Source organism: Entelurus aequoreus, linkage group LG02 (genome assembly GCF_033978785.1).
Source record: "Entelurus aequoreus isolate RoL-2023_Sb linkage group LG02, RoL_Eaeq_v1.1, whole genome shotgun sequence".
Taxonomy (NCBI): Eukaryota; Metazoa; Chordata; class Actinopteri; order Syngnathiformes; family Syngnathidae; genus Entelurus; species Entelurus aequoreus.
This window is the reverse complement of record NC_084732.1, coordinates 85,697,050-85,723,567: the sequence shown is the minus strand read 5'-3', so window position 1 is coordinate 85,723,567 and position 26,518 is coordinate 85,697,050. Positions and strand designations below refer to the sequence as shown.

At 39.1% G+C, this 26,518-nt stretch overlaps 1 protein-coding gene across 1 annotated transcript; it reads right to left on the bottom strand.

The window, feature by feature from the left end:
• Positions 1-1,529: 1,529 nt before the first annotated feature.
• Positions 1,530-23,195, bottom strand: LOC133664695 (uncharacterized). Its single transcript, XM_062069534.1, has 13 exons — positions 23,065-23,195; positions 21,133-21,329; positions 16,689-16,826; positions 14,781-14,898; positions 14,473-14,659; positions 13,373-13,514; positions 13,123-13,278; positions 12,950-13,005; positions 11,344-11,519; positions 10,812-11,212; positions 10,383-10,479; positions 9,507-9,810; positions 1,530-4,399 (listed from the first exon to the last, which is right to left on the bottom strand). Exons 1-13 carry the CDS (start codon positions 23,185-23,187, stop codon positions 4,224-4,226), a joined length of 2,271 nt encoding a protein of 756 aa, XP_061925518.1. The 5' UTR covers positions 23,188-23,195; the 3' UTR covers positions 1,530-4,223.
• Between the last annotated feature and the right edge of the window lie 3,323 nt (positions 23,196-26,518).

Sequence of the window (26,518 nt, the reverse complement as noted above, 5' to 3'; positions counted from 1 at the left end):
GGTTTAGTTGACTCTAACATTCGTGTACACTGCTCAGATAATAATACTTACATGCACTCAATGCAGTCCTGTGCTCTCGTTAATAACTTCTGCTGTGGAGTGTGCGAGAACATGTCATTAGCCTTACGGATTCCCATTCCCACCTCCCCTCACTCTGCCTGTTGGGTGAGCTCTCCACAACTGACTTTGATACAAACAAAACATACTTCCTTATAAATGCAGTAGGCATCGTTGAGAAAACTTTTTTCATCAATTGGAAAACAAAAAACAATTTATGTATGGACTGGACTCTCGCTGATGTGTTGGATCCACTGTGGACTGGACTTTCACAATATTATGTCAGACCCACTCAACATCTATTGCTTTCGGTCTCCCCTAGAAGGGGGGGGGGGGGGTTACCCACATATGCGGTCCTCTCCAAGGTTTCTCATAGTCATTCACACCGACGTCCCACTGGGGTGAGTTTTTCCTTGCCCGTATGTGGGCTCTGTACCGAGGATGTCGTTGTGGCTTGTGCAGCCCTTTGAGACACTTGTTATTTAGGGCTATATAAATAAACATTGATTGATGATTGATGTATAAACCTTTACAAAAAACATTTTATTAGATCATATAGTTTTGGAAAGAATGCCTGCTGAATCAAACAACTGAAAGAAGTATGATCTCTCTGGGCACCTCTAGTTAATTGTGTGTGTGTGTGTTTGTATTTATATATGTGTGTACGATATATTAAAGATTAAAGATTAAAGTACCAATGATTGTCACACACACACTAGATGTGGTGAAATTTGTCCTCTGCATTTGTCCCATCCCCTTGGGGAGCAGTGGGCAGCAGCAGCGCCGCGCCCGGGAATCATTTTGGTGATTTAACCCCCAACTCCAACCCTTTGTTGCTGAGTGCCAACTAGGGAGGTTATGGGTCCCATTTTTATAGTCTTTGGTATGACTCGGCTGGGATTTGAACTCCAACCTACTGATCTCAGGGCGGACACTCTAACCACTAGGCCACATATGTATATATGTATGTGCTTATGTATGTTTTTTAATTGATTCTTTTTTGTTTTTTGAATCTACACTTTTTTATTATTATTTTTATTTAGTATTTGTTTAAAAATAATGTTTCTTCTGCTATAACTACATTTACACTGCAGGCCAAAGTGGCTCAAATTGTAATATTTTTTTTAATCTGATTTTTTCCCAGCTGACTGTTTACACTGCAAGTAAAATGTGATTTTTATCAGACTCCAGTGTAAATGCGCACAGGCCCCAATGTGGCCCCAATGTGGTCTCGCTGTCACTTACATGCACACTTTGATAAAATAAAAACAAAGGAAGTTGACCGGGAGGAAGTCGCTACTACTACAAAATAAAATAAAAGTTGCCACACCTTAAAACTGAGTGTTTTTTTTACGTAAAAGTAAATTAAAGTAATATAATGTATGAATGGATGTATATAGTGTAATATATTTGGGATGGTTGAAATCTTTTTATGGCTGTTAGGTAGAGAAGACACGGACATCAGCGTGGATCTACAGGAGCTTTATTTTTTAGCTCACATTTCAGCAAATGCGCCACAGCGTCACTGCTGGTCTTTGTCAGTTGGAGGATTATTCGAAATAAGTTTTATTCAACTGTCATTTAATTCACAAAAGGAGTTCAAAGTCTTTTTTGTGGTATGAGTCGCTCAGTCCTTGTTCATGACTCAAGTAAATTTTTTGATTTGAACTGCTAAGATAATAACTTCCATAATATTGTACCTTTTTGAGATGCACCTGTAAGGGTTTAATGTCAGCAACACTTTCCATGCATTTTAAAATTACCGTAAAATATATTTTGTATGTGTCAAGTGTCAACTAAATATTTGTGTTGTGCCTATGAAATGTTAAGCCCAAGACATTATTAGCGTTGAATCAACGAAAAGCTACCGTGCTATTATAACAACATTTTGTACCTCATAATATTCTGAGATCGTTTCAAGTAACCACAATCATGATGCCAACACTTGACCTTACACACTCATAGGTACTGTTTAGGATAATTGAAACGTCTTGAATTTTCATTAGTTAATCTTACAATAGCATCTGCAGTATACAACGAGGGTTGAATAATACAAGTGCAACTATTTCACCTATTTTAAGAATGGCTACATGTGTTATGTGGTATGTGATGTTTTTATTGTCAGTGTCTGTTGCTGGGACCCCTCACAATGTTGACATGTGATATTGTGCTATTCAAAAACGGGTAAACAAGATTGAATGGAATTTAGTTTTATGTAAGTAGATTTGATTGACAGCTTTAAACTACTGCACATGCAGCCAAACTGGTCCAGTTTGTGTTTAGCTGTGGCCTGAATCGGCCCGTGTTATTTAAACAAACATTCAGAAGCATTCACAATGTTAACATTTACAGCTGCTTTCATTTCTTAACTTATTCCCTGCTGTCAACAACAAGCTAAATCTTTATATATTTTTAAGCACTTTATTTTTATGATTTCTGCATATACAGTATATGTTAGTAAACAGTGTAAAGACTTAGGAAATAAAGACTTAGAATGATGACGTTGACCTGCAAGGTGAGTAAGGAGTACGATTTTTTAAGCACTTTATTTTTATGATTTCTGCATATATATGTTTGTAAACAGTGTAGAGACACAGGAAATAAAGACTTAGAATGATGACACTGACCTGCAAGGTGAGTAAGGAGTAAGATGATGTTTGTATGCTAAAAACAGTCAGTCTAGTCAGTCAGACTAAAAAGAGATAAAATAGCTATTTTTATAAAAATAGCTTGAAAGGTGATCCGTGGTGTCTTAGGTTCTAATCTTCTATTCATACATAAAAGTGTAATTGTATGTGTTTCAGCATACAACTTTGTCTTTTCATATTATATTTTTCAAATGGCATTGTCATCAGTTGATTTTCAGATAATACTGTTGTTTCTTTAATTATACAGTGTTCCCTCGATTATCACGGGGGTTACGTTCCAGTGTTAAGTGAAGTTCTGCTAAATAGGAATGCTATTCAATTTGTAATTTTTATTAATATTATATGCATTTATTAACTTTATAAGGCATCCACACACTCCACAAAGCTTTTACACACACTTATAAACACTTCCAATGCTTTTAAAACACCTTAAACACTCTAAACCCTATATCAGACCTGGGCAAATTAAGGCCCGGGGGCCACATGCGGCCCGTTGAGCTTTTCAATCTGGCCCGCCGGACATTCCCAAATAATTTTTTTAGATCTTTAAGATGGAAAGTGTAGCTGCCATTATGATGTGCAGTGATGTTTTCAAATGACCGTAAGTCTTCAACTATACTAAGTATTTCAATGATTAGAATCTGCACTTTTGCATGATATACTAGTTACTATGGTAATCTAATTAGTTACTATGGTCATGTAATTAGTTGCTATGGTCATCTAATTAGTTACTATGGTCATCCATGTCACAGCAGCTCAGACGAGGCACCAAGCAGTGTGGGCGGGAAGTGTTTCCACAGACGCGGAAGGAGATTTTCACAACAAAGTTCTAAAGCTTAGTGATACAGTATATAGAATAGAATATAATAGAAAGTACTTTATTGATCCCTTGGGGGAATTCAGCAAATATCAGATGTATCAGATTGTAGGTGGGTTTATTTTGTGAGGTTTTGTATTAGTGTTCCTAAAAATAGATACACCGGCCCCCAGAAACATTTTTTTCTCTAAATGTGGCCCCGAGTCAAAATAATTGCCCAGGCCTGCCCTATGTAGTTTGGTATAAAATCGTACTACAATGTACTAAAAATATACCGTGAAGTGACGAGGGAACACTGTACTATTTGCCCATTTTAATAAATAGGCCAATCTCATCCAATTTGGAGATGTGATTGTCACACGGCAGAAACTATGTCATTCAATTCTAAGTACTGCATGATGTATCTACAACAATCGTTATTTTATCGTCATTTATCAACTTTCTGAATTTGTATTCATGGGAAAGTTCGCCCTAAAATACTTGACTTTACTGTGAATAACTTTTGTTAGTTAATGTCCAGCTTCCAAAAGATCCAGGCCCGTGTCAAATCATCCACCATCAAAGATAATGGCATGTAAAATATTGGAAAAAGATAATAATGTCTCTCCATTTTCTCCATTATCAGGATTTGAATCAGTTTGTAAAAGGGAAAGTTAGACTAAAGGACATAAATTATCGATAGCAGGATTCAGTTATCCCATTCAGTAACCACGCAGAAGAGGCTTCTGGTCGTCTTCTTTGCTCTTTCGATTGTAATAGGCGACAACCGCTGCCAACACTACTACGGACAATGAGCACGCCGCAGCAAAGAGCCCAGTGCTGATGTTGCTGCTGAGCATCTCCTTGATTGCCATGTGTCCTTGGGTTTCTGAAGAAACTGGAAAAAAGAATAAAAGATGTGATCATACTGTTGATCAGTGGGCTGGTACTGTATGAAGGTCAAGAGTGTATTTAGACCAGGGGTTTTCAAAGTTTTACATGCCAAAGACCCACAAACTGATGGAGCGAAAGAGCAGGAACCCCCATTTATATATCATGTATGAAGTTATGATTATATTTTACATTAAACTGGTCCTAAAGGTACTTTGACAACAAGGGCATTGATCGCTAGCTGACAACCAGAGGGCTAATCATTAGCTGGCAACTAGACCCCTAATTACTAGCTGACAACCAACGCGCCAATTTGCTTGCTGGCAACTTGAGCGCTAATTGGTAGCTGACAACTAGGGTGTTAAGCGCTAGCTGACAACTGGATCGCTAATATTAGCTGGCAACTATATCGCTAGCTGACAACTAACACACTAATTACTCGCTGACAAATAGAGTGCTAATCGCTAGCCAACAACGAGCATGCTGATCGCAAGATGGCAACTAGAGCGCTAATTGCTAGCTGACAAGAAAATGTGGTGGAAGCGGTCTACGGAGATTGCGTTGAGTGTCGTGATGGACAAGCTTCACGGAGCCCTTGCTGAATGAGCACGTATCGGACACTTGGGTCTCCCGAGATGGATTCTCCCTTATCCGCGCGGACTGGACAGTGGCTAAGAGCTAGCGAGCAGCTTAATTGTTTTGTTGGATCTGTTCCTGTCTCTGGCCGTGCGGCCCCTTCCTCCCCAGCAGACGATGGCATGGAGCACTGCAAAGGCCACCGCAGTGTATGTGGTCGTTGAAATTGTGTTTTTGTTTTGTTTCGTTATGTTTTGCTGTTTGTCTATGCATGGTGCGATCCTGTGTGCGCAATATGTATTCTTTATTGCTAATTTCCGGGGTTTTTTGTTGTGTTTTACTTTTGTAAACAGTAAGTAGGTAGAAATAGTGCCGCTCATGTGCAACGTTCCCTCTAAGGTGCGCGCCTGTGCAATTGCGCACTGCTCACGCGTCCTCTGCCCACAGCAAATCTATGCCGCGCACAAAATCCAATTAAAAAAAAAGCAATTTTCAAAGTAACTGACAAGAGGCCACCAGAGAGACAACAGTTTTCGTCATCACTGTTCAATTATTGTAACGTCTGTCGAGACGCTTTAAGGAGGACATGAATTCCATCGATCACTTTATTGAGCAAAACTCTTTATAATCACATGACCAAAAACATTGCTAAACAATTTCTATCTAGCAAAACTGGTCATTTTCTGCCGTACAAACCAGACCAAAACCAACTTTGCCATCTGTCATATCAACAGCAGCCGCTCGCGCTTTCTCACTTGTGCCAACACATGCACATATGGCACTGAGCCAGTGATGCGTTCACAGCCACACAAAAAGACGGACATTTCCAACACCGCACATTATGTGTGATTCGAGGTCGTTACACTATCATTTACCAATTAAATGTGTGCTCATTCTACTGTCATTTATTAAGAATCTTGATTTATAAATATTAATCATGAAATGCTGTTATTATATTAACGAAATACTAATAAAAAGATATATATTTTACAAACAGAAAGTTACAGCATTATACACATGATCCCATGCTTACATTGTGCAACATGTGAATGTTTTAAGGGGAACTAAATGCATGGAAATGACTGCTGTCATTTGATTATAATAATAAGAAAGTTAACTTGTTATTTAGTAAGGTTTGGGACAGGTGTGCTGCAGGTGTGGCCACAGTGTGCACATCTGATGTTGCTCACATGTGCTCCACCGAATGCTCAAGGAGTTTTTGCGTTTGCTCACACACATGAAAAATTAGAGGGAACATTGCTCATGTGGCAGCTGGTTGCATTAGCTCTGTGCTCTTTTAGTGTCTTTTATGTCCTTTGTATTCTTTATTGTTTCCTGCTTGTTTTCATACCAAGGTAGTGCCGCCACGGCATTGCACTCTCTCGTAGTTGTTACGTTTTTCTTAATTTCTTACATTGCACAAAGAAAGCAAAGTCTGACAAGTCTAATTCCTTCTGTGTTACATATTTGGCCAATAAATCTGATTCTGATAAATATAATACTGTAATTATTTATTCATGTAATGTGTTGTTATTTATTCACATTAAACTACATGACTGTTGGCACAATGTTCATGTGTATTTAAAGACATTTAAAAATGTGGAAAAATTGTTGGAAGAAATATGGAAATATTTATTAAAAAAATCTACAAAATATTTTACAGACCCCCCTCCCCTGCAGTACCTCTGCGGAGTCCCTGGGGCTCGCGGACCCTGTTGAAGACATGTGATTCATACCCTTTCAAGAAACTCCTTTTAGCAATACCAATTGTTATACCATCCATCCATCCATTTTCTACCGCTTGTCCCTTTTAGGGTCGCGGGGGGTCGCTGGAGCCTATCTCAGCTACAATCGGGCGGAAGGCGAGGTACACCCTGGACAAGTCGCCACCTCACCACAATTGTTATACCAGTAATGATAATATCATTTTTGGATTATTTTCTAACATTGTCTTCAGAAAATTAGTTGTTTTAACTGTTGTCTTCATTTTTGAGTCGCAGTTGAGTTACAGGGGAACTGCACTTTTTTGGAATTTTGCCAAACAAGAGACAAGAACATATATGTTTTTTTGTTTTTTAATACTATCTAAATAGTTAACAAATGCGTTCAAAAGTCTGCTTTCAATGGAGTTTATGGAGTCGCTCTATTCTGCCTATAAAACACTTAAAAAAACATCCAAACACCTCCATTGGGGTTTTATATACATGCTGTAAGTATATATGTAATGTAGTAACGGTAAGTACGTACCACATTTATAGTAACATTTAATATTACGTATATTGCATTTTAAGCATACACGGCGCATTAATTTAAAAAACGCATTACAACGTTCGCTTTTTTTCCAACTACATCACTGATTATTACTCACTGCAGACTTCATGAGAGCCAATAAACATAACAAAACATCACTTACTGTACAATGTCTGCTGTCATTAAGATGCCTACTGATAGAATTTTGCTATATTCCCGTTTAGATGAAGAATGAATCATAATCCTCAAGAAGAAAAGGGGAATGCAACCAATCGTCTTTTAATGTCTTACTCGCCATTTCCGAGTCTAAATTGCCTGTCAAAGTGTATCAACTTGTTAGAGTACGTCCTCATCCTTCTACTATCCAGGTGAGAGGCATGATTTATGATCTAGAATAAACCTTCACAAGCACTGAGGCGAGCAAGCAGCTCACCTGTCTAGGATGTCAACATAGCCATACAAGCTTGTGATCAAGTTGCCTCTATAAATAGTTTGTCTTTGTTAGCGCTTACAATTACAATATCACTAATACTTAATATTCAAGTCGCGTAATGTAAATGGAGTATTGTTGGCGGTTTTTGGATGGTTGTTTATTGGGTTTTAAGGACGGAATAAAGGACATCCCATTGGCTTAATTGTAAGCAGACCTTTGTTTACGTTTATTTACGAAATATGAATACACTAAAAAAAACATATCTTTCATAATGATTGTGAACAATAGACAAAATTCCCCAAAAATGCAATTACCTTTAATCTTAGTTAATGTTAAGTAAACATCACACCCCGATGCCTCAGGATTCGCGCGAGTTGTCAGACAAGGGTTGGGAGTCTGGGTTTTTAGCTCACTGACTAGCATGCTCGACTCTCAAGCAGAGGGGCTGTGTGGTTGGGGCTCGAGCCTAGTTGTCTGCAGGGCTGGATCCCAGTTGCATAAACTAATAACTTGTGGCTTGACACTAGTCGCCGCATAATCACTCCGATAATAAGAGAATAAGAAGAGAATCTTAGCCTTCCAGTGTTAACATTTTTCCTCTACGGCTGAAACTCACTGAATAAGCATCTTCATTTAGCAAAGATATGTAAAATATGTTTTACAAAACATTGTACAGTCCCCAATGCATTCCATTGTTGTAGACTGAAAAAAAGACAACATGAATGTCAACACATTGTGCTGCATGCAAAAAACATGACACGTTTGAAACAAGGACACTTGGAATAATCTATTATAGGTAAGTTGTTTTTTGTTTTTTACAAAAAGATATTTGTTGTGTATCAATAGCATGTTTTTAAGTTGACAATAAAATACTGCTGTCAAACGATACATTTTTGAATGACGTTAATCGCTCTTTTGCATTGTGAGTAATTGCGATTATTTGCATGGATAATTTAAATTAACTTAAAAAAAAATGTTTGGGCACAATCTCTATTGTCAGAATGTCATACAGGATTTTTTATTATATTCTACTTGAATGCACATCATGTATTTGTTTTATTTAAAATTTCATCTGTGTGTATTTTGAAGTGAAATTTGCCAGCGAGCACACCAGTTGTCGTGTCCTTACTCATCTTTGCACTGACGTATGCACTGATCTGATCACTGAACGTAAAGCAACTTTTTAGGTAACCATTTGCAGTTAAGGTTAACGAGCATGTGCAATCAAAATAAATTGCGCGATTAATCTGCATTTACACACAAATATAAGGCAAGTATGCTACAATACATTTATTTTCAATATACAACGCATTGCAATGCATTGTCTTAAAGGGGGTAATATTATGATTTGTTTTACATTTGAAACTCCCATGTAATTCTTTGGTCAATTTGCAAAGATTATGTTTTACAGGCCAGGCCGTCTTTAAACGGCTTTCTGACAGTCTCTTTAGAATGCGCCGTTTTGTGGGCGATCTTATTTACGGAACTGGAGAGACACAGCTTTATTGCCAACAATCTCTCGTCAAAACATGGTCAAAACATGGTCACAGTCAAGACACCTCTTGATCACACACTTCTGGCCTCACAATGATAGCGCTATGCGTCACATCCAGTCCATCTGTGCCAACAAAATGAAAAATGGCTTTCAATGTCTTAGCTTTTTGCCATCGTAAACAAATCACAAGTTTGTAAGGAATGTTTTCGTTAATTTCATTGTAGTTTCAACTCACTTTACCAGAAGTATTTAATCCTTGAAGATAGTTGTTTTACAAACGTATATTTTTACATTTTTATGTTTTGAATTTATTAGTAACTCTTAGGTTTCTAGTTTTTTTCCCTATAGGTGGGTAGGTACCTGGCAAAAGCATGTCACTCTTTTTCATCAGAGGATTGTTCTCTATCTCAGCAATCTTCACCCGTTCGGCGGCCTTCATCTCCTCAGCATCAGCTACCTTCATCATGACATCCTCGTGGTTTACAGTAGCAATCGGAAGAGCCTCGTAGACAAACTGAAATGGACCCTGCATGAGGGACTGGATAGAGGACTGCACACCCACTGATCTCCTGCGTCTGCGGAACGCCTCGTTGTGACATCCCATGGCACATCTGGAGAACGGATTGTTGGTGTCGCAGATGAGGACAGTGCAGGTAATGTACACCTGTAAGATGAAGTCTCAGTATTAATTAATGTAGTACATTAAACTGTATTAAACATTCGGTGTAATACAGTTCACATTTTTTCTCGTGAGAAAAATGTACTGTGAAATGTTTAGGATGAAGCATAGTCAAATATCTACAATGACATTATTAAAGAACTAAAGAATATATTGCAGGCTATCTCATGCGTAAAACTCAACATATTAGTCTCAAGATCCTGCCATTGAAATGCATTGGCCCTTGCTCCAGTTGTGGCCATTGATAGAAAAACAAAAACTACAGTGTATTGTAGATAGATGGTGGGTCATTTTAAAAAACATTAATTGTCGAACTACCACTCATTAGGTCATAGTAGCATTTTCCCTGCACAGTCGTTTGACGATTCCGTCTGACTCACTGCGTACGACAGTGACAGTGCACGACACGATCACTCCCCAAACCAGGCAAACTAATACACTTTGAACAACTGTGGTTGTTTTGTGATCAGACAAGTCAATTTTTTGATGGATGTACTTATCTTGGCTGAGTGTCTGATTAATGCAGTTAAATGACAGATAATATATTGTTCAATTACCTGATCATTGCTTCCATCAAATCTGAAGGCTTCAACCTCCATGTGGAATGTCATTGAATCAACTGCTTGGACTTTTAGAGACTCATCTTTCAGACATCTGGGGAAAGAATAAATATATTACATGTCAGAGGAAGTACTTTATATCTATTAATGGATTCAAATAATAACCAACACATTTTTTTAATTATATTGCTCATTTTAGCTAGAGCTGACAGTTGGGGTTATTTGGTCGGATCTTTACAAATACAGTACTAAATCAATCCTTTTTTGTGCACAAACATAACCAGTTATAAAGTACTGTGTGTCTGATATGGAGAGCGTGAATCTTTCCATTGCACCATTGCATTCATGTATGCATGTGGAAATTTACAATTTGTCAATAGCTCGGTAATTAATCTTGTGTCTGTTTGTGACACCATTTATACTCACCCTTCCTTGATAAGGTCATAGAAGATGGCGTTGTCAGGGTTGTCATCTGGGGTGGCTTTGCATGACTCCACAAAGAAACTCACATTGGCTAGTTCTGAGTCAGCCTTGATGCCTAAAAAGATCTTTTGTAGAAACTCAACTTCCACTGGATAGGCATTAGGCTGCACTTTAGCTGTGAAGTTGCCATCAGTATACACGTCGAAAGAATAACTGAAGCTGTCCAGTTCAGAGTCGCTGAAAACGTAGTTGGACTTCTGGACATTGTAACTGGACGAGATGCTGGCGGTTTTGGGGAACTGGCAAGAAAAGCTGATCTTCACTGACTTTCTTCGGATTACAACTTGATCTGGCTTGCGTAATGTTTGGATCTGATTCTTGAAGAATATGTAGTTGTCTGATTCCTGTTTTTAGGGGAAAAAAACGTGATGGGAAACTGACAAGATGACAGGAAATTGGCAGCAGCTCACAGGAATCCCTCATTGTGGCGGGGGAAATGGGATATAATATTGTAGCCACAAAAAAATGTCATTACCTCAAATGTAGTGCCACAGTTGCCGAACATCATTGATCCCATGATATGAGTATCATTATGAGTGACCAAGCATGACGGATCCATAAGCGAGATATAGTTCACATCCACATCAGGCAATGTAGATCTCTCAATGGCAACCATCATCTTGTCTGCCATGCACGTCACATCCGTTTTACCTAGGATCACATTTCATCCAAATGTTAGGCAACAAGTAGGGATAATATTAACCTTTAGCACATGTACAATATTATATTACATTTCCTCATGATCAAAGAGACTTATACAGATAAAGCAGAACTCATGTGCTTATTGTAGAAATAGCTTGGCTCATACGACAGACTCGACTGTAATAAGCTTGGTTGGATTCTTCTCGAGTCTTTGGAAACACTGGCGCCTTAGCTTCTATGGCATTAAATGAACATTTCTGTGTGTTGTTTGTATTTTTAAATTTTTTTTCATTTGTACTACTCAGTTTCGTTTTTACTATACTATGGGCCAGGTTTGTGTCCGAACTAAAGTTTGATGATGATTGTTTACGGTACATATATTCTTATTATTATTACATGCATCTGACAGGAAGAAATCTTATGTAAGACAAAGGCCTGAATGATACACCAACTAAAGCATTTTGCAAGCTCTCTCTTTTCCTTTTGATGATAAGTACATTTAATCAACTAAACATCAGCCTCACAGTTCATTAATAATTTGAAATTCTTAGATTCGTCAGCGCGGATGACATGTTTCTCCGTGAAAATGTTTATTAAGTCAATGGGTTGACTATTTGGAACTGTATATATTAAAATGTTTTTAAGAAAAATCAATGATTGATTGAGTCTGTACATTTAAAATTGAGTGATTTTTCAGTTTTCTTTTATAATGTCAGACAAAGACAAAATCATAATTACAAAAAAGCCATTTTCCTCATAGAAAATAATCCAATTATCTGTTCAATTTTATGGAAAATAAATATAGTTTTACATGCAAAAAAAAACAGTGTGAAATAAATTATGAACAGAATGGATGAATTAACATTAAACATCACTTTTACCTTTATTAAAAACACTTGTTAGCAAAGACATACTGTAGATACGAGTAAAGGGATGAAGGGAGGGAATATCCATATAAACGCAACTGTCGCATTTTGCTACAAGTTCAGTCTTGAAATCAATAATGTTTTTTTGATCAACTTTATCAAAGTGCCTTTAATTCCAACTTTCCTGGGCCACTTTTAGTTAATTTTGCAGTTGTACTCCATTAATAAAGCACAGACTTGCGGTGTAATTGTGTTAGTTAGCAAAGAACGACAGAGTTAACCGGTGATGACGCTGGGTGATTGAGCTGCGAGAGAATAACTTCCAGGTGGAAAGTTGAGAGCAAGCTAACGGGCAAGTTTTGTAATAAAGACATGTTACGAACACAGTTGGACTCATGCAGTGTATTCCTAACACGACAAGACTAAGTCACCAAAGCGTGGAGTTTTTTGTTTGGGCAGTCTGCAGACTGATAAAGGAGCAAACTATTGTTGAAAATTGGCATCAAAAACCAAATACGGTGAAAAGCAAGGCCAATGTAAAACTGTTTTCTTAAATGTAGCCTAATAACTAACCATGGAAGGGCGTCGGTTCGCTCACCACAACTGCAACACACCTCATCTCTGATTGACTGAAACACAAAGCAGATACAAGTTCATTTTATAGGTTTCATTGCATGGAATAAACAATAACAATAAACTGAATGACTGAAATAACTTTTGCATGCATATTGGTACCGAACACTCACGATTCATTTGTCTCGGCAGTGAAGCAGACTGGAGCAACTCGGTCCACATCACTGTGTTGTGGTGTCCAGGTCAGCTTAAGCCCAGCTTTTCCATGTTGATCATCACTGAACTCTTTAGTCATGTCATAAGGGACGCTGACCTGGAAGTCAGTAATGCTTCAGGGAAACCAAAAATAAGAAGTCATTATGTCTGTTTAATTAGATTTAGTTAATGGACCTAATGTTTGTTATACTCCAGAGCAAAACCTACGTGGCATGGTGAGCCTGCGCTTCTGCATGAAGCATGAATTTGTGTCCCACTGTGGCATGAAGCACATCGCCATGTTTGGGTGTTGGGTACAAGTATTTGGGCAGCACATGACCAAGTTTGCAGACTGGCAATGGTGAGAGGACTGAAACAAGGACCCAAAACATTTTTGCAACTTTAACAAATGAACTGAATTCTTTATTGGTACATTACTACAACAACTCTGACATGTATTGGATATTGTTGTATTGATTGATAATTCTGCTGCTTTTTAGTTCTAATGCTTATTCCTGGTATCATACTGGATTTCAAGTTTGACGAAAAAGTGACTGGCCTTTTTGCTGTTTATATCTGATGACTAAGTGCCCTCCTTGCTGTTTAGCATTATGAAGCCCTCATATTGCTCTAACCAGTGTCTCCTCACCACCAGCTCGTCTGTGCCTTGAATACAGCAAACAGACACATGTATGGCAAATTGTCTTTATCTGTAGCCTAAATTTCCTTCAAAGACCAAGTTCTGGTCATCTTTGCTGTCCACCGCCTTCTATGTGTGCTGGTAAGACAATAACGTTCCTTAAATCCTTGAATATCAGTTGTCCTCACTCGTAATCTCTTCCTGTTTCCATGTGTGACCAGGTTTGTCCCGGTTGTAGTCTCCGCGTAAAGCAAAGACTGGTCCTAGTTCCTGAGTCTGTATCTGTTCCTTTGTAATGGAATTGTTGTAGTTCTCCAGACTTTACCAGTGTCTCGGTTAGAAATGAATTTCGTGATGATGTTCAGCTCTGTGGCAGGCAGTCCTTGGTCAACGCAATACATATGCTCAATATTTACCTGACTAAGACATATCATTACCAGACATACCATAAATACCTTTTTGAATTACTTCCAGGTTTTACTTATCTGTCATGCTTTGAGACCATCAATCTGAAATGGTCTTCAGAGTTTGTTTCTGAGCCCTCCACCAGGGCTGAGCGTCTCTTGTTCTGGCTTTTCTACCTCACATTCTATATTTTTATTTTAAAGGTATATGCCAATGAGATTTTGACCCTACCTTCTCCCTACTGCTATCATTTTTAAGTTGTATAATGTAATGAATTACTTACTTTCTAATAGAAACTGCAGTTTTAGGCTGCAGAGTGGTGGTGAATTTTCATTAGAGCTCTCCCAATATGTAGAAGTTCCATTTGCGTAGGATAAATTAAGGTTTTTTGTGGGGAAGTCGTCAAGCATCAACTCAAACACATAGACACCAGCACTGACCTCCCCTGTTTTGTCTAGTGTGCAGGTAGACTGGATGAACACAGAAAACAGAGGAGATCTTTACCATTCAGGATATTATTTTAAAATTGTGTATGCAATCTTTTATCCAGGATTTATTGAGTTATTTTGACACTGTATCTTCAGTAATTACCGTATTCAGAGTAATGTTAGCATGAACTGCAACATCTGCAACTAAACGACACTTCACATTATCTCCATCTGGATCATAAGCCAAAAGATGAATCTCTGAAAAACAGTTCTGGGGCACCCTGCAGAAAAATAGATAAATAGACACAGGTAATTACAATTTATATTTAATTTATTTTAGCTGCAGAGACTGAATCAAGGCCACTGGACACTTCTTGTTTGTTGAAGATGTTTAACCTTTCATCAGTAGGCTTCTTTAGTTGTATATTTTTGGTGAAGAGTCTTTTTTCAAAAATTATTTTGTTGTGCAAAATTAATAAATTACCAGAACAAAAATATTTTTGACTGAAATAGAATTATTTCCTGCTTGATTTTTACGAAATAAAAGTAAACATCTTTCTTAACAAATGTATGTCCTGCTTAACTTAAAACAGTATTAATTCAGTGTCTAGTGTTATGATAGAGCAGGTCTTCAACTTTCATCACTATGACAATTACCTTGACAAAAAGAGGCGTGAGATATTTGTGTTTTATTAATATGACTGGCAATATTTAAATTGTGCTTTATTTATGATGCAGAGCTTCACTTAAAAGGTGTAATTATTGTCTTTATTGTGGTAATTTGTCATAAAGCTGGACACACAATAATAATGTTCAACAACTTAGATAAACAACTGGTGTTTTGAGAATAAGACATTATTGTATTAATAACAAAAAGAGAGCAGAATTGTTAAATTAAACTTTAAGGGGTCATATTGCAATTTTTATTTATTTTAAATATATATATATTTAAAACACTTCCTTGTGTTCTACATACGATATGATGAATGAGCTTTGATCCAAATTTTGCAAAGATTTTGTCTTACAAACAATTTTCAAGCCACTTTCTGACTGTCTCTTCAGTATGCACCAATTCGTGCGTGGTCTTATTTACATGCGGAAGTCCTCTCCAGGCCAAGTCCCCTTCGACTGCGTCTTCTACTCTTCAACCATGTTGTAGTTTTTAGTGCTTCTATATCGAGTCTACTGACAGATTTAAGTTAGAAGTACATGCTATTTTGTATCAAAAATGGCAACAGCAGAGAATGCATCTGCCTGTGTGAGCTAGTCTGCCCCACAATAAAAGGATAAAAATAGAAGGAATTTATTGACAACAACTTTGGACTACATCTAAAAAAGCTCTTCAGGTAAACCTCTACCATATATGGAGCTATAAGCTGACGTAACTAAGGCAAAATACGTAACGAAAGTCTTAAATTCCAAACGGCTCATTTGGAGTATGTTTTGAAGAAGGCTAGATTGTTTTATTCGTATTTGTGTCATGCCTCCATTGTTTTATTCAAAATTAGAGCGATTTAATCCCAGAAATAGACAAAAACAGGTACCAACAGGTAAGAAAAGTTGTTTTTTCATATTAGGACCCCTTTAATGCTACTAAGGTACATTGAGGCAGAGTGACAGCATTCAAGGAAAAACGAACAGAAAAGTCGATCAACAATGAGTTTGAGAGGCGAGCGATCAATCACGCTGGCATCCATTGGCTTAACCTGTAGCAGACTGTGGTGAAGCTGTTATCGTTTGAATGAAAGTCTGTGTTTTTTACATGTATTTTTAAATTTCACAGTAATAAAAATACGGTACATTGTGTGTCCCTTGACAGCTCATATTTGTTTATAAACACGGGACAATTTAGTTTTTAAAACAAACGGTTGGCAACCCTACCACCACCCCAAGGACACACTCACCAGAATCATGAATAAGGAGACTCAACAACTACACTTTAAAACTGAAGAAGCCTTTTGGATTTAAGGTGAAATGTTTTCAACAAATAATGGATGACTGCCAATCATCCTTTTTGTCTTCAACAAAAGCATGACTGAGAATCTCTGAGTTGAAAATAATAGTTCTTTACCTTAGTGAGGAAACCGTCGTAGTTACAGGACAATTGTTAAAATCTTTGGTGTCAGATCGAGTACTGAGGTCCAAATGGGCATGGCCTGTCCAATTTGTTTTTGCATCGTTGTTAGATGCCCAGCAGCAACCTGCATTACTGAAAAGAATATTGTTATTCCTACACTGATATTCAGCATAAACAAACACATACAGATCTGAGATCGGTAGGTTGGAGTTCAAATCCCAGCCGAGTCATACCAAAGACTATAAAAATGGGACCCATTACCTCCCTGCTTGGCACTCAGCATCAAGGGTTGGAGTTGGGGGTTAAATCACCAAAATGATTCCCGGGCGCGGGGCCGCTGCTGCCCACTGCTCCCCAAGGGGATGGGTCAAATGCAGAGGACAAATTTCACCACATCTAGTGTGTGTGTGACAATCATTGGTACTTTAATCTTAATCTTAATCTTAATCCATTAGAACGTTAGAACATTAGAACCTACATAATAAATATAATTCTCGTATAAAAATTCTAATAATCATTCATCAAATTGATGTAGTACTTTACGGGACACTCAAAGATCCTTTTCAGAGAAAGAAAAATAACCCCAAAAATATTTTTTTGTGTAATGATGTAGGTTTTCTTAAGATGTTTCAAGTAACCGTTCATATTAAATGTGTTGAGCAAAATTGTTTTTGTTTGCAAGTTTAAAATTTTAGCAAATGAATGTGGATTGAGTTATTGGGAGTACAATGGATAACGTACATGCAGGATGTTATGCGATGTATTACAATATGCCTAATTATTTTGATTTATTGCAGTCCAAATATGTTGACACACTTACATGGATGGAGGATTATCTGTCCATCGTCCGTCTTTGCAGCATGAGCACATCTTTTCTCACAGCTGTATGTGCAACTGTATCAGTTTGGGCGTAATTTTGAGACATTATGAATAAAGATGCAAAATAGCGCTACAGAACAGTAATCAGCCTTGATAAATCACATTGCGCTTGCTCAATGATTATATTTGCATCCCATCCTCCTAGTGTTGTGGCCGTTCCGATGATCAGCATATATACAGCATATTAATGATAATAATAATATATTTTATTTGTAAAAAGCACTTTACATTGAGTAAACAACCTCAAAGTGCTACAGTGTATTAAAAAAAAAAAAGACAATAAAAAATAAATAAAAATAAAAACTAGAACAGCTAAATAGCTAAAACTAGTATGCATATATATAAAAAAAAAGGCTTTTTTAAAAACAAAGATTTTTAAGCCTTTTATAAAAGCATCCACAGTCTGTGGTACCCTCAGGTGGTCAGGGAGAGCGTTCCACAGACTTGGAACGGCGCAGCAGAAAGCCCGGTCTCCCATTGTTCGTAGCTTTGTCCTCGGAGGTTGGAGGAGGTTAGCCTGTCCGGAGCGGAGGTGTCGCATATTCATGAAGACAGATATGCTAAATGGGTTGCGCTCCTTATTCTAATCATGTCGGAGACACAAATCTCTGTGCACAGGTTTAGTTGATCTGCTATAAAGTTTGCACGTGTTTTAGTACACTCAAGCCTTTAGTAGATAAGGCTCATAGGACATGATTTACTAAAATCTAAATACCTTGCGCTAAGCAGCGTGTGCAATCAATAAAATTGTGTACCAAAAAATAGTGTACCAAAAAATGCATGCTACATTTTTATCATGATATACGTTTGTATGTTAGTAATATATACTCTATTTAAAAAACAAACAAACATTAAAAAATATTAAATGACACCAAAACGCATCAATTGAGTTTGTTTTAATCAGCCCCTTAAGTCATATAGCAGCTATGAAATCCTAAAAGGATGTTGCTTAATAGATGATGTGTCTAATAATTTTTTATTTCTGACCATCCAAATATGTTGAAATGTACACATAGGATGGAAGATTCTCTGTCCATCGTCAGTCTTTACAGCGCGCGCACATGTGTGGAACTGTCAGTTTGTAGGTCCTTTTCAAACGTGCTAAATATAACGCAAACTAGTGCTCCCACAACAATGAGGAATATTGATAAATCACGCTGCATATGCTAAGTACATGGCGATACACTATGTAAACAGGTTAACAATATATCAGTTTCTTTCATAGTAATTTAGCGTAAGAGTGTGGTTAGAGTGTCCGCCCTGAGATGGGTAGGTTGTGAGTTCATACCCCAGCCGAGTCATATCAAAGACTACAAAAAAGAAAAAAGAGAGCCATTGCCTCCCTGCTTGGCACTCAGCATAAAGGGTTGGAATTGGAGGTTAAATCACCAAAAATGATTCCCAGGCGCAGCCACCGCTGCTGCTCACTGCTCCCCTCACTTCCCAGGGGGTGATCAAGGGTGATGGGTCAAATGCAGAGGATAATTTCGCCACACCTAGTGTGTGTGTGACTATCATTTGTACTTTAACTTTAACTTTTTAAAAGGGAAAAGGTTAAAGGGGAACGGCACTTGTTTGGAAATTTTGCCTGTCGTTCGCAATCATTATGAAAGACATGACGAAGGATGGATTTTTTTCTTCATGCATTCTTACTTGGAAATAAACATAAATAAAAGTCCACTTACAGCAGAGTCAATGGGAACTTTTCTATTTTGTCCAAAAAAATCCAATAAATAACCATTGGCTCCAGTACTCTGGAATGCCCTCCCGGTAACAGTTAGAGATGCTACCTCAGTAGAAGCATTTAAGTCCCATCTTAAAACTCATTTGTTTAATCTAGCCTTTAAATAGACCCCCCTTTTTAGACCAGTGGATCTGCCGTTTCTTTTCTTCTCTCCTCTTCTCCCCTGTCCCTTGGGAGAGGGAGTTGCATAGGTGCGGTGGCCATGGATGAAGTGCTGGCTGTCCAGAGTCGGGACCCCGGGTGGACCACTAGCCTGTGCATCGGTTGGGGACATCTCTGCGCTGCTGACCCGTCTCCGCTCGGGATGGTTTCCTGCTGGCCCCACTATGGACTGGACTCTCGCTGATGTGTTGGATCCACTGTGGACTGGACTTTCACAATATTATGTCAGACCCACTCGACATCCATTGCTTTCGGTCTCCCCTAGAGGGGGGGCGGGGGGTTACCCACATATGCGGTCCTCTCCAAGGTTTCTCATAGTCATTCACCGACGTCCCACTGGGGTGAGTTTTTCCCTGCCCGTATGTGGGCTCTGTACCGAGCATGTCGTTGTGGCTTGTGCAGCCCTTTGAGACACTTGTGATTTATTGCTATATAAATAAACATTGATTGATTGATTGAACCATTCAAAAACAGCCAACATTACTCCATTTACTGTACATTTTGTGACTTGAATATTAACCAAGTATTAGTGATATTGTTATTATAAGCGCTAACGCAGATTAACTATTTATAGCGGCGCCATGATCACAAGCCTGTGTACAATTTTGACATAATCGACTGGAGCGGTGTTTCCTCCCTTCCTTGCTCCCTGGAAGTTCATTATTGATCATAAATCATACATATCACCTGAAGAAGTCTGAGGACATTTTCTGACAAGTTGATACACTTTGAAAGCCATTTAGGACCCGGAAATGGCGAGAACGGCACGAAAAGACGATTTCCTTGTGAAAATTATGGTCATTGTTCATCTAAATGGGAATATATGAACATCCTAAAAAGCAAACGTATCGATGCGTTTTTTAAATTAATGCGCTGCGTACGCTTAATATGATCGAAATATGTAAATATTAAATGTTCTTATAAATATGCCCATTAGTACATCACATATATACTTACATCATGTATATAAAACCTCAATGGAGGTGTTTGGATTTTTTTTAGGGCTTTAGAGGCAGAATAAAGCGACTCCCTTAGGCTCCATTGTAAGGGGACTTTTAATCACATTTATTTAATGTTTAGAATGCAAAAAAAAATAACATCCATCGTCATGTCTCTCATAAGGATTATGAACGATAGGCAAAATTCCAAAAATGCAGTTCCCATTTAAGGGGGAGAATTGGGATTAAAGTAAAAAAAAAAAAAAAAAGGGATTTAAAATGTTAATAACTTTAATTATTATGTGGACATAGCTACAGATAGCAGAAATGTTGCCGCCTGGAATTCAAGTTTTAGTGATTGAGTTCATTAATTCGATTAATCCATTCAACCCCTTTTTAGGGTCATGGGAGAGCTGGGTGCCTATTCCATCTGACTTTTGGCAAGAGATGCCAGTCAATCGCAAGGTTCTAATAGACAGACAACCATTCACATTCACACAATAACCTAGAAAGCATAGTTTTGGAATGTGGGAGAAAGCTGGAGAACTCTGACAAAACCCATGCAAGCACATGGAGGAAAAACTCAGAGATGTTGTAAGCATGAATTAATGGGCACATCATTGGCTAACTAAGTGCAGTTAAGACATACTTTAACACCGTTTTTCTCAGAGGTGTACTTAAAAACAAAAAAATAGAATACATTTTGGTCATGTACCTTAGGGAAATGTATGAAGCGTCCAAGGAGACTTTGGCCATCGTATGTCCTTCAGACTGACACCACCTGTCCTGGCCTGAGTTGTCCTGGTCTGTTTGCATGACGCTGCTGTTGTCGAAGCTTGTACACTCCATGCATGTATAGGATGACGGATAATCACAATGATTCCTGCCATTCTGTCTGTGATGAAAGGCTACCTATGGAGTTTAAAAGAGTTTTATAAAAATAAAAAAACATGCCAGACAAGTAATAATACATAAGACCTTTTTATTATTTATATATATAAGTGTGGACAAGTCTCCACCTCATCGCAGGGCCATCACAGACAACATTCCCCCTCACACACTATCCCCAGGTACATGTCTTTGGAGGTGGGAGGAAGCCAGAGTACCCGGAGGGAACCCACACAGTCACGGGGAGAACATGCAAACTCCACATAGAAAGACCCCGAGCCCGAAAAACGACAAACTTATTCAATTTAGTGTGGATATTTGTGAGTACAGCAAAGTATCATACTGCACATGTATTACAAAGATATCCAATTTCTGTCAGTCGGTTTTGACGGATTGAAATTAACCTTGACTTTTTAATTGTCAAATGTGTTTAAAATGTGATGTGAAGCAGCATTGACACAAGCTGGTGATCTAGGACAGAAGAAACCACTAAATAATACCATGAAGTTGGACTAACAGAAAGGTTACACTTTTTTCCTATCTTATCTATCTACATTTTATTTAACCAGGTATGCCAATTACATTTTAGAACATATGACAAGCCGTCAAAGACAATACATATACCGTGCTCAAAAAAATCAATTCACATCCAAATCGCAATTTTTCTGTACTCCGATTCTAAATTGATTTATAATTTTTCGAGAATTTATTCAAAAAAAAATATTGCCAGTTTTTTTAGACTGCATCTGCAGCCCCTTCCCAAGATGTTTTATTTTCCCATCTCATGCTTTTGGAGTTTTTCCTTGCCTGGATGTAGGTTTAGATCAGGGGCTGTTGTTGTGGTTTGTGAAGCCCTTTGAGACACTTGCGATTAAGGGCTATACAAATAAATTGTGATTGATTTATTGCCTGATTGATACTGTTGCTTTTATAAGTTTTTGGTTTTCCTTTTTTTAAGTATTGTATTTAAGAAGTATAGTATTTGTACATCTTCTCAATTGATTTTTACATGTCTCTCCTGAGTATTGTAAAGCTGGGATTGGGTTGGAGTTGGGGTTGCTCTATTTTCTTTTATTTAACATTCTGTGATTTTTGTAAGTAATATTTTTTTTAAATATTTTTAAATGTCAGAAGACAAAAGGAGCTTTTGTAACCTGTTCTGAAAAATGTTATCTTGATTTACATATCATATAATATATTACAAGAATCTTGTTATATTGAGAATCGGTACTCAATTAAATCGTTACCCCAAGAATCTGAATCGAACCGACGCGTGAGGCGCCCAAAAATTCCCATTTCTACCGTCTATTGTAAGAGCGTAAGGCTACAAGAGAGTTTTAAGGTAGAGATAAAGACAAATGAGTTGAGCAGGAAAAGGTTGTTTGACCGCAATTTGTGAAAGGACTTGTAAATATCAAAAATGTATTGGAATGGATTTTACCAATAAGAGTAGTATGAGGGTCGGTAAAGTGTTTAATCTTATGCGCTTTGTAGTTCCAGGTCAGGGGAGAGCTAAATGGCGATACACTATGGACTGATCATTTGTCAGTCATAGAGCTGACAGAGACAGACCTCTATTTACACTTAGCATGAAACGGAACCAAGATTCGTACCCAATTCTCAACCTGGCTGAGCAATGCACCACTGTGCTGTATTGTTTTGTTTATCTTGAGTAGCTGCAGATTAACTACAAATCTAAAAAAAAAACTGCAATCAGTCAACAAGAAAGGAAATGCTTGTATAAATTGTACTACTGTACCTTAAAATATCCATCAGGGTCCTTGTGTGGATGAACAAAACTAACACTATCTCCATAAAAGTCCTCAGCTGAGCCAAACCCCAGTAACGCAAACAGCAGCAGAAGGATGGCGCTTGCTGCCATGATGTCGGAGAGACTCTGTTCAAACAGAAGCTTGTTGAGTCAGTTTCAATTTAGAGACCTGAAAGGCGTTTCCTTTGGAGTACACCCAACAGGTTTAACCTGCTATACACTGAAATGTCAAAAGTTATTTATTTTGCTTTCATTGGTTTTGTCTCCAAACCTTTCATAGCCTCATTGTTCAGACCATAAAATCATTCTACCCGATGAGCCTAGAGCAGTGGTGTCCAAAGTGCAGCCCAGGGGCCATTTGCTGCTCGCAGTTCATTTGTTATTGGCGACACATTCTAAACACAAAATAAAGACATCACAGATTTTTCAGATGATGTGATCCTGCTGGCTTCATCTAGCCAGGGCATTCAACTCTCAGTGAATTGGTTCTGAGCAGAGTGTGAAGCCCCTGGGATGAGAATTAGCACATCCAAGTACGAGGTTCTCGCCCGGAAAAGGGTGGAGTGCCATCTCTGGGCTTGGCAAGAGTTCAAATACCTCTGAGTCTTGTTCATGAGTGATGCGGATCAGTGATGCGGATATTGTATCGATCCGTTGTGGTGAAGAAGCTGAGACGGAAGGCAAAGCTCTCAATTTACCCGTCGATCTACGTTCCTATCCTCACCTACGGTCATGAGCTTTGGGTTGTGACCGAAAAGACAATATCATGTGTGCCTCACAATATGAGGTCCTGGGTTCGATGCCCGGGCCCAGGGTCTTTCTGTGTGTAGTTTGCATGTTCTCCCCGTGACTGCGTGGGTTCCCTCCGGGTACTCCGGCTTCCTCCCACCTCCAAAGACATGCACCTGGGGATAGGTTGACTGTCAACACTAAATTGGCCTTCGTGTGTGAATGTGAGTGTGTGTTGCCTGTCTATCTGTGTTGGCCCTGCGATGAGGTGGCGACTTGTCCGGGGTGTACCCCGCCAACCGCCCGAATGCAGTTGGGATAGGCTCCAGCACCCCCGCAACCCCGTGAAGAACAAGCGGTTGAAAATGGATAGATGGATGGATTGTTATGGTAAAATTAAGTTAAGCTTTGGTAGTGAGCCGGGTTTCTATCCAGTGTCCCCCGGGGCGGACAACATTAAAATATGTTTGATGATAAGTGATTATATGCATGAGTGTATGTATGTATATGTACATTTGTATGTACAGTGTGTGTATGTTTGAACAGTGAATATGCGTGTGCATGTGCGTACTGTGTGTAGGTATTGTATGTATTTGAAAGTGACCAACCAGCGCCAGTCCGCTAGCCAGCCCAAACGCCAACATGCAAACAAGAGACATCAATGCCACCCCCCACAAATACATCCAACTCCCCAATCAAAACCCACACAAATACACCACTGCCCAAACAACCAAGCCACAGTACCCACACCAAACAAAAAGGCTGCGCTGCCCCCTCACCAAGCCATTAATACAAACCCCACAGCGTGAAGCCAAAAGAGACGGACACGGACCACGCCCAACGTGAGGTGAACCCGCACGACACACACAGACCTAAAGCAAAACAACCGATCACTCAATCCACACCCATCAAAAAAAAATATCCAAAATGTCAAAAACCCAAACGGACGAAGACAAACGTATCCAAACACAAAAACAAAAACACTAGGGCCCCCATGAAGCCAGAACAACACCCGATGACCCCTCCGCCAAGAAAGTCTACCGCGTGGCAACTCAACCCAGTCATCCAAAAACAAAAGAAAAAAAACACACAGCCCGTCTAAAAGACCCCGAATTGTGCACAACCACCCCAAGTACACCAAACAGCACCACAACAATAATGACAACCGTGACCACCCCGGACACAATAACTCCATCCAGCCATTCCACCCATCGCCCTGGCCGCGTATACCGGAGTGTCACCCACTGTGGAAGTTACCTCCGAAGAATAGTTGGCAATGTTGCTGGTTGTTAATGCTGTTTAAGTTACTGTAAGCCAGACCTGGCCAACCCGCGGCTCGCGAGCCTCATGCAGCTCTTTGGCTGGATTCATGCGGCTCTTAACTCTGTTATGAGAGTAGTGTATGTGAGTGTGTGGCCCTTTAAGATATGACAGCATGTGAGGTGAGTGACGTCAGTGAGTGGGTGGACGAGAGTGGTGAGGGAGCGGTAACAGTGAGTGCGTGCAGTTGCTAGTAGCTTGGTGGATGGCTGCGTGCAAGACATCAATAAAGTCACAAAGTTGCAACAAACCGCCGGCCTCGTCATTCACCCTCAAGTCCGGAGCTGAGACCCACTGCCAGTTAAAATGAAGGGTGTTACCCCTGAAGTACATCGGCCCTGGAGGAACGTCTCCCCTGCGCTCCACGACTACGGTCTGGGAGCCGGAAGCAGGAAAGGTGTAACAACTCTATTAGTGCCTTAGTGTTTACCATGAAGTCTTTATTTTGACAGCCCCTCGCGGTAAACTTGTCTGAGTGCCAACTGAGGCAGTATTTGTCATTGATAAAACCATTGTGTGTGTGAGACATTGCACACAATGTTAATTGTTAAAAATAACTGGCCTGTGGTCTTAGTACTGTAGGAGTCATGTTGGTGTGTGACATTTGCAATAAATCTGGCTGAGCAGAGGTCTGTGTGTGTGTGTGTGTGTGTGTGTGTGTGTGTGTGTGTGTGTGTGTGTGTGTGTGTGTGTGTGTGTGTGTGTGTGTGTGTGTGTGTGTGTGTGTGTGTGTGTGTGTGTGTGTGTGTGTGTGTGTGTGTGTGTGTGAGGAAGGGATGGGGTGATGTTCATGTGTGCCCATGTGTAGGATGTGGCTCTTTGCAGTAACACAGTAAAAAAAAAGTGTCTCTTAGTTTCTGACTGGTTGGGCACCCCTGCTGTAAGCAGTAACTTATAACTTGAGCCAGAATTGCTTTTGTACACGTGAACTCAGATCAATGCGCGCATACACAAAAAAGTCCCTTGGATAGCACACTCATGACATCTCCCCTCTTTTGAGTCATAGACATTAAATGTATGCAAACAATTACCAAGAAAAACTGCAGTATCTCTGCTTTGTCCACTGTGGGCACAGTTGTCTTAATCTGACGGCCCAACATGAGCTGTGCAGGGCTGGCACACGTTGCTTGTACCAGTGTGGTTCTGTAGCTGTCTGATCTGCCCTCTCAGCCTCACCGTTGGATTGGGAGTAGTAAGGGCTGGAGGTGATGTGTTTGAAATCATGAGAAACAGAAAAGTTTTGAAATTCCTTACTCGAAAACTGTTGGCCGTTGCCTGTGTGTAGCTCATCTGGACACCCCCACCTTGCGTAGAATGTTATTCAGACGCGCACAGGTGGTACCAATGGTCATGTCGGGTAAATGTGCTATTTCCAAATAGCAAAAAAAATAGT